This window comes from Sciurus carolinensis, chromosome 5 (genome assembly GCF_902686445.1).
Source record: "Sciurus carolinensis chromosome 5, mSciCar1.2, whole genome shotgun sequence".
Taxonomy (NCBI): domain Eukaryota; kingdom Metazoa; phylum Chordata; class Mammalia; order Rodentia; family Sciuridae; genus Sciurus; species Sciurus carolinensis.
In genome coordinates, this window is record NC_062217.1 from 120,180,968 (window position 1) to 120,198,402 (window position 17,435).

The window sequence follows — 17,435 nt, forward strand, 5'->3', positions numbered from 1 at the left end:
TTCACTATTTTTTAAATACAAAATAACAGTAATTATGGCCTCAAAAAATACATTTTCTAGGATATCTAAGATGGAAAGGGAAGGATTCTAAAGTGATTTTTTTGAAATCTCATGATACCTTTAAGACCATGTTTCAGACAATGTTCCATAACAACAAAGAACTGCTGCAAAGGGGGATAGTCAGAGTCCAAAGTGCGACCGAAGCTGAGAGCAGATTCAATGAGTCCTTTGATACTCAGTTTAGCCATGTTTAACAAGTTTGCTCTCTCTACAGCTGTGGGGTCTTTTGTAGCTGGAAACACAAGAAAAGAGTCCAACATCATTCACAAGACAAAGAAAAATAGACAAACTTTTGTCCCTTCCCCTATAAAACCAACACTGGTTTGCTTTTCCTTGGTGGACAAACTAAATATCTCCCCTGGGCCAAGTTAACGACACCCCCACTTAACTTCTCCTTGTGTCTCTCTCACACATATCATAGCAATCGGCCATGCCCACTTCAAAGTGTATGAATCATTCTTAAGATTCTGCAGTTTTGTCATTCTCCCACAGTTGTCTTACTTTATAGAAACTAGTCCCTACTAGTTTTTTTTTTTTTTTTTTTTTTTTTTTGGGTGCTGGGGATCGAACACAGGGCCTTGTGCTTGCAAGGTAAGCACTCTACCGACTGAACTATCTCCCCAGCCCCCTACTAGTTTTTAAAATGTTTTTTAAATGGTTTTCTGAGGAGGTAAGTTGGGGACATAGGTGACACATTTAAGGGTTTCATGTAATGGTAGATAACAGATATGCTCTTAAGGATAAATTCCAAGCAAAATGTTCAGAATAAACTGGAAATAAAATAAAAGGTAAAGCTCTAAGATGCTACTATCTCTCATAACAAACATGGCAGTTAAAACACTGACACAAAAATTTTTTTTAAAAATTAGGATAAAAAATTTAAAAAAAAACACTGACAAAAATGGGGAAGGAAGCTGCTTACTTCAGTCTGTCATTTTAACCCTCTCATTTTTCCATTCCAACTGTTGTTCTGTATTGCATGAACCACTTATAAAGTTCCCTGTCCTTTCATATAGCTGATGATGCCTGAGGTTGAGTTTGAATGCCAAGACGTATTTTAAAGTTCTGATTTTTAATTGATATTTTCAACTCAAAAAATACCTTCTTTCCCACAAACTTTAAGAAATACAGATGCGTCCCCATACTCTCATCACTGTGACTGGCAGGAATATTTTCAGCAAACACAGGTGACAAAACTGAGGTGCAGAAAAATGAAACACCTTGTGGGCATGCCTGTAATCCCAGTGACTCCCAGAGGCAGAGTCAGGAGGATTGCAAATTTGAGAAATTTAGCAGGACTCTTATCTCAACATAAAAAAATATAGAAAGGGCTGGGGATGTAGCTTAATGGTAGAGTGCCCATGGGTTCAATCCCCTTTAGCACAAAGGAGAAACAAAGCACTTAGTATAACAATTAATCTATAATAGCTGAGAAGTGTACAAGCCCACGTAGTCAAAGCACCGATTTTTCCTTTACTGAACAAAATCCAGAGTTCCCCATGATTTGGTATTCTAGTTCTGATTTCAGCTACCTATTAAGAAGCATGACGTTGAATTCTTAAGAATTTAAAAGACAGATACAACTGTTATGACCAGGCTGGCTAATGGAATATATGTGCATCATTATTTCTTCAAATCTGCATGGTGGTAGGGTTCCCTCCAACAACAAAAAATTTTTTCCTCACAGTGAAACCACCTGATGTGTCATAATCTGACGATTCCCATTTTATAGTGCCCATCAAAACCCGTAACTCGGGATGTGACAACCATACAAAGGGTGACTGCAGCTGCTGCGCTGCAGGTCGGTGCTGGGGCCCAGCCGAGGACGTTTACACTGCGGCCACGCCCCAGGAGGGCTCCTTGACTCGGGTGGGGCTGCAGATGCACCGAGACACCAGGCAAAGAGCCAGTCTCCGCATCTAGCCGAGGCCTGGAGCCCCTTCCCTGCCTCTCTTCTTGCCCGAACCCAAGGCCGCCTCCGGGCGCATCCCCCGCCCCAGACCCCCACGGAGGGCTCACCCAGGGTCTTGCACGGCATCGCTCCCCCTTTCTCGGCGTGGGGCGCCCAGGCCAAAACCTGAGATGCGTCTTCCCTCCGCCACCCCCCAAATCTGAAAAGTCATCGCTCGTCCTGGGTTGTTCCCCCGACCCCGGCGCGACACCTAGCTGGACTGGTCCTCGCTGGAAGCCGTGAGACCTGCAGTCCTCGGCCACCAGACCCTAGAACCCGGGCGGGGGCGGGAAGGAACAAGGTGGGGCCGCGCGTTGCCATGGCGACCCCGAGCCCCCGAATCCCCGCTGCCCCCGCCCACCCCAGGTTCGGGCCACAGATCCGATTCCGCGGCCTTGGCGCAGGCCTCCCCGCCAGGCCTCGGCCTGCAGCCAGTGAGCGAGGGTGGCGTCGACGGTCAGCCCGCTCCCCTTACCCATGGCGGCGGCGGCGCGGTCTCGAGCGGGGGTTCCTTGGGCCCGGCCACCAGCTCCCTGCAGCCGCTCGCCGGCCGCCACTGCATCTGCACCGGCCCGCTGCGGCCCACAGCGCCCCCCGGCGGCGGGAGGACGCCCGGGCGGCCCCCGAGGGAAGCGGCGCCGGGAATCCGGCGGGGGCCCGCGGAGCCTGCAGCCCGCACGGGAGAAAACCCGCCCCGCTCAGCCTCTGTGCGTCCACCCGACCCGGAAGAGAAGGAAGAGGAGCCCGACGGAGAGCTCGGGAGCGGGAGCTGGAGAGCAGGAGCTCGGGGGAGCTTTGGCCCCCGGGCTTCGCCAGAGCGCAGAGCGCGGGCTTGAAGAGGGGACTCGAGGCACGTGCGAACGTGTCCATCGTCGCGGGCAGGCCAGGGTCAGCCCCAACACCCGGCCCGCTCGCCTCGCACCTTCTCAAACGCAGAGGCACAAGAACTTAGAGAATGTGACGCAGTTACAGTAGATAGCGATCCACTGAAGCTAGGTAGGCAGCTCCAAATCACGTTGTTTACATCGGTAAATATACAGGTTTATAAAACGTCATGCGCTACGGTCTCATTGATCAAGAAGAGATGGAGAGAGAAAGCTAGAGTTCTCTCATTCGGGGAGGGAAAACTCCCCACGCTTCGCTAGGCATGGTGGTGCATGCCTGCAGTCCCAGAGACTCCGGAGGCTAGGACAGGAGGATCGCCAACTCCAGGTCAGCCTGGCAACATAACAAGACCCTGTCTCGAAATAGAAATAAAAAGGACAGAGGATGTAGTTCAGTCGTAAAGCGCCTCTGGTTCAATCCCACTAAATAAATAAAAATGCTTAAAAATTACAACAGTGGTCAGATTGACAGATGTAGACTTAAGTTAAATCAACTCAGGAAAAGTAAAAGTAGTTATTTTTAAGTTAATGTGTGTTTTTTTTTGTTTTTTTTTTGTTTTTTTTTTTGTTTTTTTTGTTTTTTGTTTTTTTTTTTTTTTTTTTTTTTTTTGGGTACCGAGGATTCAACCCAGAGTGCTTGGCTCCTGAGCTACTATTTTTTTATTTTTTATTATTATTATATTATTATTATTATTATTATTATTATTATTTTGAGACAGGGTCTTGCTAAGTTGCCTAGGGTCTCCCTAAACTGCTGAAGTGGCGTTTGAATTTGAGATCCTTCTGCCTAAGCTCCCCAGCCGCTGGGATTACAGGCGTGCTGCACCCCACCCAGCAAAAGTGATGTATTACCTAGTCAGAACTGTAACAGTTCAGATTATAACTGAACTAGAAAGACGTGATATTTCGTGAAATTCTGGCAAAGTTCTTTTCTTTATCATTTGGCTAGTATACAGTTGTTATACTTGTGGTTTTAAATTTTCTTTATTGTGAGATAATCATAAATGATAGAATACACGAAACATGTAGTGATGTATATGTATATACACACACGCATATATGTATATGTATATATATATATATATATACACACATACACACACACACACATATATATGGTTTAAGGATTCACTATAAAGTGAGTAACGTAATCATCACTACATCAAGCACAGAACAGAGCCACCCTCCAGGAAAATGCCCCTAAACCCTAATCTCACTCAGCCCCCAGAGGTAAATACCATTCTGACTTTATAAGAATCATTTTTTTTTGCTTTTATGTATAACACCATCACCTAAGTATGTACCCCTAAACAATGTAGCTTATTTTTACCTGCTTATAAACTTCTCCCAGCTGACATAATACTGAGTAATTTTGTTAATATTTTGTTTTCACATCATCATGTTCTTGAGATTCATCCAAATCCACAAAGGAGTTTCCACTTTGGACTGTTTTCAGGGTGCACATTCATCCTTCAGTGCATTGTACTAGATAGAGTCTTCTAGAGCTTATAATAAGACTGGATTTCTGGAAATGCAGGTATACCTTTCTGTAAACTTAACAGATAAATTCAAGATGTTTTCAAAACTTTTCCCAAAATCTAAACTCCTACCAGCATTTATTTTTCAGTTGTACAGTATCCACTCTAGTATTGGAATTGTAAAATTTTTTTCAAGTCTTGTGAGGATGTAATTGTATAGTGAGTTTATTTGTATGATCATTATTCCTGATAACATTGAGCACCTTTGCCCATGTTTTCTAATTATTTGGACTTCTGTTTTGCAAAGAAAACTGTTTCAGGTCTTTAGCCCGTTTTTCAGTTGACTTTTCTTTATTGGCTTGTATGATTTACTTAATATTCTACATACTACTTTGATGTCAGTTATATGTTGCCAATTTTTTGGCCTGAACTTCTCTCTTTATGATGACCTTTGATACATACATGTTCCTGGTTTCTTTTCTTTCTTTCTTCTTTCTTTCTTTCTTTCTTTCTTTCTTTCTTCCTTTCTTCTTTCTTTGGTATGGTACTGGGGATTGAACTCAGGGTCATAATACTGAGCCACATCCCCAGCCCTTTTGTATTTTATTTAGAGAAGGATCTTGCTTAGGACATCCCTAATTTGCTGAGGCTGACTTGAACTCACTATTCTCCCGCCTTAGTCTCCCCAGCTGCTGGGATAACAGGTGTATGCCACCATGCCCAGCTTGATTTTCTAATAGTAAGATTTCTGGTTTATACTTCAGTATCTTATTTAAGAAATCCTCACTACCCCAACTGCATGAAAATCTTCTGGAAAGAAATAATTTGCTTTTCACATTATGTCTGTTATAGCATCCAGAATTGATTTTTGTGAATGATTGTGAGATAGGGTCAAATTTTCCCTTTTTTCTTATGTGCAGGTCGACTGTCCTGTTATCATTTCATGTTGATCTCCTTACTCATTGTGTATCGAGCTGATAGGAGCAGGTCATTTCTTAGACTGAAATCTCACTTGGTTTTCAAAATCACCCTCCGAGAAGGAATTATCCCCAATTTACAGATGAAGAAACTAACCTCAGAAAGAGTAAATAACCTACCCAACTTCACAGAACCAGAATTTAAACGAAGCACAAAAGTAGTCATCATTTTCATAATCTCAAATGAACTTTGACAGTGTTTCGAAAAGTCTAAACTCAAGACAAGTCTAAATTGGTCTACTGTTACCTGGCAATTAAAAGTTCAGGGCTGACGGATTACAATTTAGTGGTGGAGCCCAGGCTTAGCATGCACAAGCTCCAGGGTTTGATTCCCAGCACCCCCCACCAAAAAATGTTGAAATAGGAGCTGAGCATGGTGACTCATTTGACTCATTTCTATAATTCCAGCTACTGGAAGCCTAAACCAGAAGGATTGTGAATTTGAGTTCAGTCTGGGCAACAGAATAAGATCATCATTTAAAAAAAAAAAAAAAAAAAAGTTGAACTACTACTGGATTGTTCATTTTTCTCCTCTCCAAATGACAGGTTTAAAAAAGGGTCTCTCTCTCTCTCTCTCTCTCTCTCTCTCTCTCTCACCTTGTAGCAGGACCTGTTACCCAATATGCTACATTTCTGACAGACATTTATTTATTTATTTATTTATTTATTTATTTATTTATTTATTGGACCAGGGATTTCACCCAGGGGCACTTTACCACTGGGCTACATCCCCAGCCCTTTTTACTTTTCAAAGACAGGGTCTCACTGAGTTGCCTTATTCAGTTGCTGAGGCTGGCCTTGTGCTTCCCATCCTCAGGTCTCAGCCTCCCTAAGGTCTCAGCCTTCTGAGCCGCAAGGATTACAGGTGAGTGCTAAACCAAGCAGCATGAATTTGTATTCAAAGCACATTTAGAAAAGCAAATAAAATGTACTACATATTTAATATTTGAACATGCAAGCTCCTGCTCTGGAGTCAGATGTGCGACCTTTGGCCATGAATTCTCCCTTAAATTATTTTAGTTTTGCAGTGGACGGTTCTGGGGATCAAATTTAGTATATTCTACCAGTACAGCACCCTACCACTAAGCTACATCCTTCGCCCATAATTACTTAATGGAAACATGAAAACAATGCAAAGAACTTTATTTTATAGATTGGTTTGCCCCTAGGGACTTTATAGGTAACTAGTAGGAAATTTAATTTAAAAAACAGTTTCTGAGGGGCTGGGGCTGGGGCTCAGTGGTAGAGCACTTGCCAAGCATGTGTGAGGCACTAGGTTCGATCCTCAGCACCACATAAAAATAAATAAATAAAAGATCATCTACAACTAAAAAATAAAATAAATAAAAAATAAATAAATAAAGATCATCTACAACTAAAAAAATATTAAAAAACAAAAATAGCCGCAAGTAGGGTGGTGGTACACACCTGTAAATCCAGCGGCTCCAGTGTTTGAGGCACAAGAATCTTAAAAGCCAGCCTCAGTAATTAGTAAGGTCCTAAGCAACTCAGTAAGACACTATCTCTAAATAAACTATTTTTTTAAAAAGGCTAGGGATGTGGGTCAGTGGTTAATGACCTCTGGGTTCAATCCCTGGTATGAAAAATAATTAAAAAAAATAGCCATCTGTATTTATTCTTTTTCTTTCTTTTTTTATTTTTACAGATTGCATTTCGATTCATTGTACACAAATGGGTACAAATTTCATTTCTATAGTTGTACACAATGTAGATTCATATGATTCATGAATCATGTATATACATAGGGTAATAACTGTTCATTCTACATCTTTCCAATCCTCTACTCCCTCCACCCCATTTTCCTCTACATCAGCCAAAGTTCCTTCATTCTTCTCTCCCCTCCAACCCGTTATATATCATCATCCACTTGGAGAAAACATTCGGCCTTTGGATTTTTGGGCTTGGCCTATTTCACTTAGCATGATATTTTCCAACTTCATCCATTTCACAACAAATACCATAAATTTAATTCTTCTTCATGGCCAAGTAATATTCCATTGTGCATACATACCACAGTTTCTTTATCCATTCATCAGTTGAATGGCATCTTGGTTGCTTCCACAATCTAGCTATTGTGAATTGAGCTGCTATGAACATTGATGTGGTTTCTTTCTTTTTTTTTTTTTTTTTTTTTTTTTTTTTGCGGTGCTAGGGATTGAACCCAGGGCTTTGTGCTCGCAAGGCAAGCACTCTACTGACTGAGCTATCACCCCAGCCCGAACATTGATGTGTTTGCATCACTGTAGTATGCTGATTTTAAGTCCTTTGGGTATAAATCGAGGAGTGAGATAGCTGGGTCAAATGGTGGGTCCATGCCAAGCTTTCTGAGGAATCTCCATATTGCTTTCCAGAGTAGCTGCATCAATTTGCAACTCCACCAGCAATGTATGAGTGTGCCTCTTTCTCCATATCCACACCAACACTTATTATTGCTTGTGTTCTTGATAATAGCCTTTCTAATTAGAGTTAGATGAAATCTTAGGGTGGTTTTAATTTGCATTTCTCTAACTACTAGGGATGATGAGCACTTTTTCATGTATTTGTTGATCACCCATATATCTTCTTCTGTGAAGTGTCTGCCCATTTCCTTAGCCCATTTATTGATTGGGTTCTTTGTATTTTGGGTGTTAAGTTTTTTAAGTTCTTTATAAACTTTGGAGATAATTGGTCTATCTGAAGTGTGTGTGGGAAAGATTTTCTCCCACTCTGTAGGCTCTCTTTTCACATTGTTGATTGTTTCCTGTGCTAAAAAAAAAAAAACTTTTTAGTTTGAATCTATCCCATTTATTGATTCTTGCTTTTATTTCTTGCACTATGGGGGTCTTGTTAAGGAAGTTTGGTCCTAAGCCAACATGATGAAGATTTGGGCCTCCTTTTTCCTCTGATGGGGAAGGGTCAGGTCTAATTCATTAGATCCATTTTGAGTTGAGTTTTGTGTCGGGTGAGAAATAGGGGTTTAGAAATAGGGGTTTATTTTAGTGTATATGGATTTCCAGTTTTCCCAGCACCATTTGTTGAAGAGACTATCTTTTCTCCATTGTAAGTTTTTGGTACCTGTGTCTAGTATGAGGTTACTGTACTTATGTGGGTTTGTCTCCGTGTCTTCTATCCTGTACCATCGATCTACCTGTCTATTTTGGTGCCAGTACCATACTGTTTTTGTCGCTATTGCCCTATAGTAGAGTTTAAGGTCTGGTATAGTGATACCTCCTGCATCACTGCTCCTGCCCAGGATTACTATGGCTATTCTGGGTCTTTTGTTCTTCCAGATGAATTTCATGATTGCTTTTTCTGTTTCTATGTGAAATGTCATAGGGATTTTAATTGGAATTGCATTAAATCTGTGTAGTACCTTTGGAAGTATGGCCATTTTGATAATATTAATTCTGCCTATCCAAGAACATGGGAGATCTTTCCATCTTCTAAGGTCTTCTTCAATTTCTTTCTTCAATGTTTTGTAGTTTTCATTGTAGAGATCTTTTACCTCTTTGGTTAGATTGATTCCCAAGTATTTTATTTTTTTTGAGGCTGTTGCCAATGGAGTTGTTTTCCTCATTTCCCTTTCAGATGTTTTGTTGCTTGTGAATAAAAATGCTTTAGATTTATGTGTGTTGATTATATAGCCTGCTATTTTGCTGAATTCATTGATGAGGTCTAGAAGTTTTCTGGAGGAGTTTTTTTGGATCCTCTAAATATAGAATCATGTCATCAGCAAATAGTGACAGCTTAAGTTCCTCTTTTCCTATTCATATCCCTTTAATTTCTTTGGTCTGTCTAATTGCTCAGCTAGAGTTTCAAGGATAATGTTGAATAGAAGTGGTGAAAGAGGGCATCCCTGCCTTGTTCCCATTTTTAAAGGGAATGGTTTCAGTTTTTCTCCATTAAGAATGATGTTGGCCATGGTCTTAGCATAAATAACCTTTACAATGTTCAGGTATGTTCCTACTATCCCTATTTTTTCTAGTGTTTTGAGCATGAAGGGGTGTTGTATTTTGTCAAATGCTTTTTCTGCATCAATTGAAATAACCACAATTTTTATCCTTAAGTCTATTGACATGATGGATTACGTTTATTGATTTACGGATGTTAAACCATCCTTGCATTCCAGGGATGAACCCCACTTGAGCGTGGTGCACAATTTTCTTAATATGTTTTTGGATATGGTTTGCCAGTATTTTGATAAGGATCTTTGCTTCTATATTCATCAAGGATATTGGTCTAAAACTTTCTTTCCTTGATGTGTCTTTTCCTGGTTTGGGTATGAGGGTGATATTAGCTTCATAGAATGAGTTTGGTAGGGTTCCCTCCTTTTCTATTTCCTGGAATACTTTGAGAAGTATTGGAATGAGTTCTTCTTTGAAGGTCTTGTAGAACTTGGCTAAGAATCTGTCTGGTCCTGGGCTTTTCTTGGATGGTAGACTTTTGATGGCTTCTTCTATTTCATTGCTTGATATTGATCTGTTTAAATTGTGAATGTCCTCCTGGTTCAGTTTGGGATGGGTATATGTCTCTAGAAATTTGTCGATGTCTTTGGTATTTTCTATTTTGTTGGAATATAGATTTTCGAAGTGGCTTCTCATTATGTCTGTATCTCAGTGGTATCTGTCGTGATATTTCATTTTTCATCAGGAATTTAGTAATTTGAGTTTTCTCTTTCCTTCTCTTTGTTAGTGTGGCTAAGGGTTTGTCTATTTTGTTTACTTTTACAAAGAACCAACTTTTTGTTTTGTCATTTTTTGAATTGTTTCTTTTGTTTCAATTTCATTGATTTCAGCTCTGATTTTAATTATTTCCTGTCTTCTACTATGTTTGCTGTTATTCTGTTCTTTTTCTAGGGCTTTGAGCTGTAGTGTTAGATCATTTAGTTGTTGACTTTTCATTCTTTTCTTGAATGAGCTCCATGTAATGAATTTTCCTCTTAGTACCACTTTCATAATGTCCCAGAGATTTTGATATGTTGTATCATCATTCTCATTTACCTCTAAGAATTTTTTTATCTCCTCCCTGATGTTTTTTGTTATCCATGTTTCATTCAATAGTATATTATTTAGTCTCCAGGTGTTGGAGTAATTTGTTTTTTATTCTGTCATTGATTTCTAATTTCATCCCATTATGATATGATAGAACACAAGGCAGTATCTCTGATTTTTTGCATTTACTAAGGGCTGCCTTATGGCATAACATATGGTCCATTTTTTAGAAGATTCCAAGTGAATTCGCTTGTTGATGGATGGAATGTTCTATATATGTCTGTTAAGTCCAGGTTATTGATTGAATTATTAATTTCTCTGGTTTCTTTGTTTAGTTTTTGTTTGGAAGATCTATCCAGTGGTGACAGTGGTGTGTTAAAGTCACCCAGAATTATTGTGTTGTGGTCTATTTGATTCCTGGAATTGAGAAGGATTTGTTTGATGTACAGGGATGCACCACTGTTTGGGGCATAGATATTTATGATCGTTATGTCTTACTGATTTATGGTTCCCTTAAGCAGTATGAAATGTCCTTCTTTATCCCTTCTGACTAACTTTGACTTGAAGTCCATTTTATCTGAAATAAGGATGGAAACCCCCGCTTTTTTACTGAGTCCGTGTGCCTGGTAGGTCTTTTCCCATCCTTTCACCTTTAGTCTGTGGATGTCTTTTTCTTTCTTTTTTTTTTTTTATTTTTTTAGTTATAGATGGACACAATACCTTTATTTTATTTATTTTTATGTGGTGCTGAGGTTCGAATCCAGTTCCTCACACATGCTAGGCAAGCCCTCTCCCACTGAGCCACAACCCCAGACCAGGATGTCTTTTTCTATGAGATGAGTCTCTTAAAGGCAGCATATTGTTGGGTCTTTCTTTTTAATCCATTCTGTCAGTGTTTGTCTTTTGATTGATGAGTTTAGGCCATTAACGTTCAGGGTTATTATCGAGATATGATTTGTATTCCCAACCATTTGGGCTTATTTTTGGTTTTTAACTTGACTTGGTTTTTCCTTTGAATGGGTTTTTCTTTAATGTAGTTCCTCCCTTTGCAGACCTACATTGTTGTTTTTCATTTCCTCCTCATGGAATATTTTGTTGAGAATATTCTGTAGTGCAGGCTTTGTATATGTAAATTCTTTTAACTTTTGTTTATCATGGATGGATTTTATTTCATCTTCACATCTGAAGATTAGTTTTGCTGGGTATAGGATTCTTGGTTGACTACCATGTTCTTTCAGAGTTTGAAATATGTTGCTCCAGGTCCTTCTAGCTTTTAGAGTCTGGGCTGAGAAATCTGCAGATATCCATATTTTTTCCCCTATATGTAATCTGATGCTTTTCTCTTGCAGCCTTCAAAATCCTATCTTTATTTTGTATGTTAGGCATTTCATTATAATGTGCCTTGGTGTGGATCTGTTGTGATTTTGTGCATTTGGTGTTCTGTGAGCCTCTTGTATTTGATTTTCCATTTCATTCTTCAGGCTTGGGAAATTTTCTGATATTTCATTGAATAGTTTGTTTATTCCTTTGGTTTGTATTTCTATGCCTTCCTCAATCCCGATAATTTTTAAATTTGGTCTTTTCACAATGTCCCATAGTTCTTGGAGTTTCTGTTCATGATTTTTTCCATCTTCTCTGTTTGGGCAACTTTATTTTCAAGATTAAATAGTTTGTCTTCATTGTCTGAGGTTCTGTCTTCCAAGTGGTCTAATCTGTTGGTCATGCTTTCCATTGAGGTTTTTATTTGGTTTATTGTTTCCTTTATCTCAAGGATTTCCATTTGGTTTTTTTTTTTTTTTTTTTTTTTTTTTTTTTTTTTAGAATCTATCTCTTTGTTGAAATGATCTTTTGCTTCCTGCAGTTGCTCTTTCAACTGCTTATTGGTGTTATCATTCATTGCCTGCATTTGCTCTCTTATCTCATCCTTTGCTTCACGAATCATCTTAATCATGTATAATCTGAAGTCCTTTTCTGACATTTCTTCTACCATACCATCACTGGATTCTATTAACAGAGTCTAGGTTTGTTTGGACCATTTTCTTCCCTTGTTTTTTCATGTTGTCCATGTATCTTCCCCTCTAGCAGTGCAGATATGGGGAATTGCAGTTTCCCCCCTATAGGCTTATGGTGACCCTACAGGTTTTCAAAACCTCTTCTTTAAGTGGGTGATCAATATTAGCAGCACCCAGTATAGACAATATGCAACCTTATAACAAATAGCCCCTACGAGGACATTAACAATATTGTCATAATAGACAGAATGAGTTCAATTATTATCTACAGTATAACAAATAGATTTGCAATAAGGTCTGCAGTTTCTAATGGAGAACAAAGAGGATGGGGAGGGGTGTAGGATGTAACTGTTAGTGGGATAGGAAAAGAGTATATAGACGTTCTAGATTGTAGAAAGAGTGAGAGAGTACTCAAAAGAAGTTCATTGTTAGCATGAGAAAAGGGAGAAAGAGACTCTGAGGAAACAGGTAAACAAAAGGAAAATAGAGCAAGAAAAGTAAAGAAATAAAAACTTAAAAATTTCTAAAAGTAGAAAAAAGGAAAAAAAAATCTACACTGCTATAACATAGTATTCGAACCTTCCAGTCTTCAGTAGCCTGATGCATGAGAGGTACCGGACATTGTTTCCAGTCTCCAGCAGGTGTCTCAGTTTAAGATTTGCCCCACCTAACGATGGGAGCTTCTGCTTCCAGGATAATCCAGGATGGCCACACTGGCTTCCAAAAGTGTTGGTAAATGGGGAGGTGCTGTTTGGGGTGTGGGATTGGTTGGCCGGGGTTCCTAGAGATGGGGTGTAGTTGGTCAGGCTGAGGGGTCCTGGAGATGGGGCTCAGTCAGTCCGGCCAGGGGTCCTGCAGGTCCTGGCTGTTGTCTCAAAATGGCGGCAGCCACGTGTAACCAAACCTGCAGGTTCTGTGACAGTGGACTTCCAGGCAACAGCAGACAGCTGGCGATCCACTGGCAGTCTGTGGTCAGTCTGCTGGCTATCAGCGAATAATCAGCAGGTTGACCTTGGGCGGTGGGTGATGGGTAGGTGAAAGGCAGGCAATGGGCAGGAAAGAGGCAGGCAAGTGGTGGATGATAGGCACCAGTCAGTGAGCAATCTGACTGCAGGTGATTGCAGTGGACAAATGGCATAAACAGCAGGGGATTGATAAGCAGCAAAGATTGTCTCATTGAGAAACAGATATCCTCTGCCTGAAACCTGAGTTACAAGTGACAAGGAATGCAGCCTCCCTCTAGTCTGCCATCTTGGATCTCTGTATTTATTTCTTTAAGTATTTATTTATTTATTTATTTATTTATTTATGGTCATACTAGGAATTTAATCCAGGGGCCCTCTACCACTGAGCTACACCCAGTCTTTTTTTTATTTTTATTTTAGACAGGGTCTGGCTAAATTGTCCATGCTAGCCTAAACTTGGGCTCTTCCTGCCTCAACCTCCTGAGTCACAGGGATTATAGGCTTGCACCTCTGTGCACACCTGGCCATATGTATTTTTAAAAAATTGACCCTATAGGGTAAGTTAATTTTTCTTTGGGTGCTGGGGCCACTCGTATGCTAGGTAAGTGTCTAACACTGTTTTACATACCCAGCCCATGAAACTATTTTTATGCTCCAAAGCACAAAATTTGCTAGATACTCTAGCTTCCTATATTAAACAGAATTGGAATTAATTGTCATTCATGTGTTTAAAAACTCTTGGTAGGATTGAAGCAGAGAGTACTAACCTATTCTGAGTCCTTTATCAGAAACTAAGAATTTAGATTTTGATGAGGGGGTGGGCGTAGCATAGTGTGGCAGGCCATTCATGCTGAGATTGAACCCAGGGCATTGTGCATGGTAAGCATGCATTTTACCACTGAGCTATACCCTAGCTCCCAAGAATTTGGATTTCTAAACTTAGTTATTTTATAAAAATATTAATTTTTTAAAAGGCAGCACATATTGAAGTACAGGGAGTAAAAATCAAATGTCTGCTTTAAAATATCTCAGAAAATGAAAGGTGTTAAAAATAAATGCAGCAAAATCTTGCAACTGCTGAATATGGGGAATGGGTTAGTTCACTGTACTATTGTACTATTGTCTGTTTGAAAAGTTTTATAGTACTTTTAAAAGCACATCACAGTGGTACATGTTTGTAATTCCCATGCCTCTTATCTCAGTGATTCGGGAGGCTCAGCAGGGAAATAGCAAGTTTGAAGCCAGTCACAGCAACTTAGCTAGGCCTTAAGTGACTTAGAAAGGCACTGTCCTAAAATAAAAATAAAAGTCGGATTGGGCGGTGCACACCTGTAATCCCAGAGACTCAGGAGGCTGAGACAGGAAGATCACAAATTCAAAGCCAACCTCAGCAGTTTAGTGAGGCTCTAAGCAATTTAGTGAGACTCTGTATCAAAATAAAAAATAAAAAGGGATGGGAATGGGGCTCAGTGGTTAGGATCCTCTGTGTTCAATCCCTAGTACCAATAAACTAAACTAAAATAAAAAGGGCTGGGGATGTAGCTCAGTGCTAAAGTGCTCCTAGATTCAATCCCTAATGCCAAAAATAAATAAATAACTCACAAAACACTAGTAAAAGTTTTTATCCCTAGTACTCTGTCCACAAAAACAGCTAGTAACAGTTTTTAAAAATTAACGTAAAGAGTTTGGGGTTGTGATCCAGTGGTGGAACACTTGCCTAGCATGTGTAAGGCACTGGGTTTGATCCTCAGCACCACATAAAACATAAAAACAAAGTTTAAAAAATTAATGTAAAACTCTTTCATATGCCAAAGCAATATCCAAACAAGAAGAGAAAGTCAGACTTGATCCCCTGGATACAATCTTTCCAGGATTATGAGTCCCAATCACTTTAACAGTAGTGACTTTATGTGGACTGGATGGGACTCCCATATTAGTTAAAAGCACATTTTTTTTTTTTTTTTTTTTTTTTTTTTTTGTGGGGGCGAATACCTGGGAATAAACCCAGGGTCACTTATCCCTGAGCCACATCCCCAGCCCTTTCTTAATTTTTTATGTTTTTTCAGTTACACATGACAGTAGAATGTATTTCAACGTATACGTGGGGTATAACTTCCTATTTTCTGGCCCCAGCCCTTTTTAAATTTTATTTTGTGATAGGATCTTGCTAAGTTGCTTAGGATCTCACTAAGTACTGAGGCTGGCTTTGAACTCACAATCCTCCTGCCTCAGGCTTCTGAGCCACTGGGATTATAGGTGGGCTACACCATGCCCAGCAAAAGCAGTCCACTAAATTTAGGTGGACCAGCTGGTCACATCACACCAGAGTTTTCAGTTGTAGCCCCAGCTGGCCCAAGATATGATTTTTTTTACAGTGACAATTGTAATGCTTCTAAACATTCAATAGCACCTGGAAAATATATGCAACACTGAATAGGGAACAAACAATGCCTACGAATATTGTTGAATTATTAATTGGAGCATCTGGGTCTGGCAATGATTTGGCCAGGGATTAACTAAGAGTGTCTATGCTAGATACTTTGTAGGGTCTAATTCAATTGAATGAATAACTATGAGAAGTATTGGTAAATTTTAAAGCATGCTGCTATTACTATTGCTGATTTTTAAAATATAGCTGTCAGAAAGCAACACACAGGTACTATTACAGCAGAAAGAGGGAAATAATTATTTTTGGAAGGGAAATAAACAGAGAAGCCCTCTTGGAGGAGGTGGCATCTTAAGGTCCTCTTGGAGAAGGAGTTGCATAAATGGTAATGGAGGAATAGACATTTTATTAATTTCTGACTCTATCGCAGTGGCAGGTCTGGATGCAATGGCGGGCCTCACCGTGCCTACAGGCGGGGGAATGTCTAGGATAGGCTGCATGCACACTGCACAGGAGGCTTACTTCAGATGTTTTACAAGCACATTCCTTTACATTACAACCAAGGTCACTCTCCAAGGAATCCAGCTCCCTCTCCCTCATTACTACTTTTTTTTTTTTTGTACTGGGAATCGAACCCAAGGGTGTTTAACCACGGAGCCACATCCCCTGCCCCTTTTTTATATTACATTTAGAGACAGGGTCTCGCTGAGTTGCTTAGCACCTCGCTTTTGCTGAGGCTGGCTTTGAACTCACAATCCTCCTGTCTCAGCCTTCGAGTTGCTGGGATTACAGGCGTGTACCACTGCTCCTGGCTACTACTACATTCTTTTAGAGACCTTACCTCACTGCAAGTTTCCCAGGTATTGGTTCATGTTTAACCCGACAATAATGAAAGCGTCGTCTAGAGTAATAGTGCTTTTGATCTAGAAATGCACAAAGTGAGGAACCAATAACATTATTGGTTATTGGTGATTGGTAGCCATCTGTTCTTGGCCCTTAGCACCAAGGTCACACTGTGGGGCACAGGTACTGTTAGCTCTTTGAAGATTTGATCGGAACCTTGAATTTACCCCACACCTCCAACTCATAGTACCTTATATGTAGAAAACATATCTTCTTTCAAACAATTAAATGGTGAGCTTTTTAAAAAATATCTTTTAGATGGACACAATACATTATTTATTTTTATGTGTGCTGAAGTTCAAACCCAGTGCCTCACACATGCTAGGCAAGTGCTCTGTCACGGAGCTACAACCCCAGTTCCTAAATGGTGAGATCTTGAGACCAAAAGAGATCCAAAAATGACAGGTAACATGGAACTCTCCACCAGGCTCCTCTTGAACTTTTACTTCTCAGGCCATACAAACCTTCAAAGAAGCGACCACTGACTAAACCAAAGAACTTTCTGATCCGTTTCATTCCCAGGAATTGAAATTATCTTAGATTCCTTCCTGATTTATATTTTCATGGTATCTAACAATATTTAAGCCTGATAACAGCATCCTCTGCAGTTTTCCCTGTTGGATGAACAATTGGTCTGTGATCAGGTCCATTCTGTGCATCCTTCAGGAGATCTCTATAATCATAGAGAGATTATATTATAAATCTCCGTGGTTTCAGGTATATAGCATGATTAACAAACATTTCACAACATTATGGCTACAAAAAATGCCAGGCAATCCTGAACTTAATCATTAGTCACTATTAATAATGTATGACACAGTAAAGTTC

General features: G+C 39.8%; 1 protein-coding gene across 4 annotated transcripts in view; it reads right to left on the minus strand.

The window, feature by feature from the left end:
• Positions 1-2,740, minus strand: part of Rufy2 (RUN and FYVE domain containing 2) — a 38,488-nt gene extending 35,748 nt beyond the window's left edge. Inside the window, exons 1-3 of one of the 4 annotated variants that reach the window (XM_047553108.1) lie at positions 2,487-2,738; positions 2,080-2,280; positions 119-292 (exon numbers count right to left, since the gene is read on the minus strand). In XM_047553108.1, coding sequence (XP_047409064.1) covers positions 119-292; positions 2,080-2,098 — 193 coding nt within the window. In that variant the 5' untranslated portion in view covers positions 2,099-2,280; positions 2,487-2,738. Of the gene's footprint in view, positions 1-118; positions 293-2,079; positions 2,281-2,486 lie in introns of those variants that run through there. The other 3 variants (XM_047553111.1, XM_047553109.1, XM_047553110.1) reach the window with 3 other exon arrangements.
• Between the last annotated feature and the right edge of the window lie 14,695 nt (positions 2,741-17,435).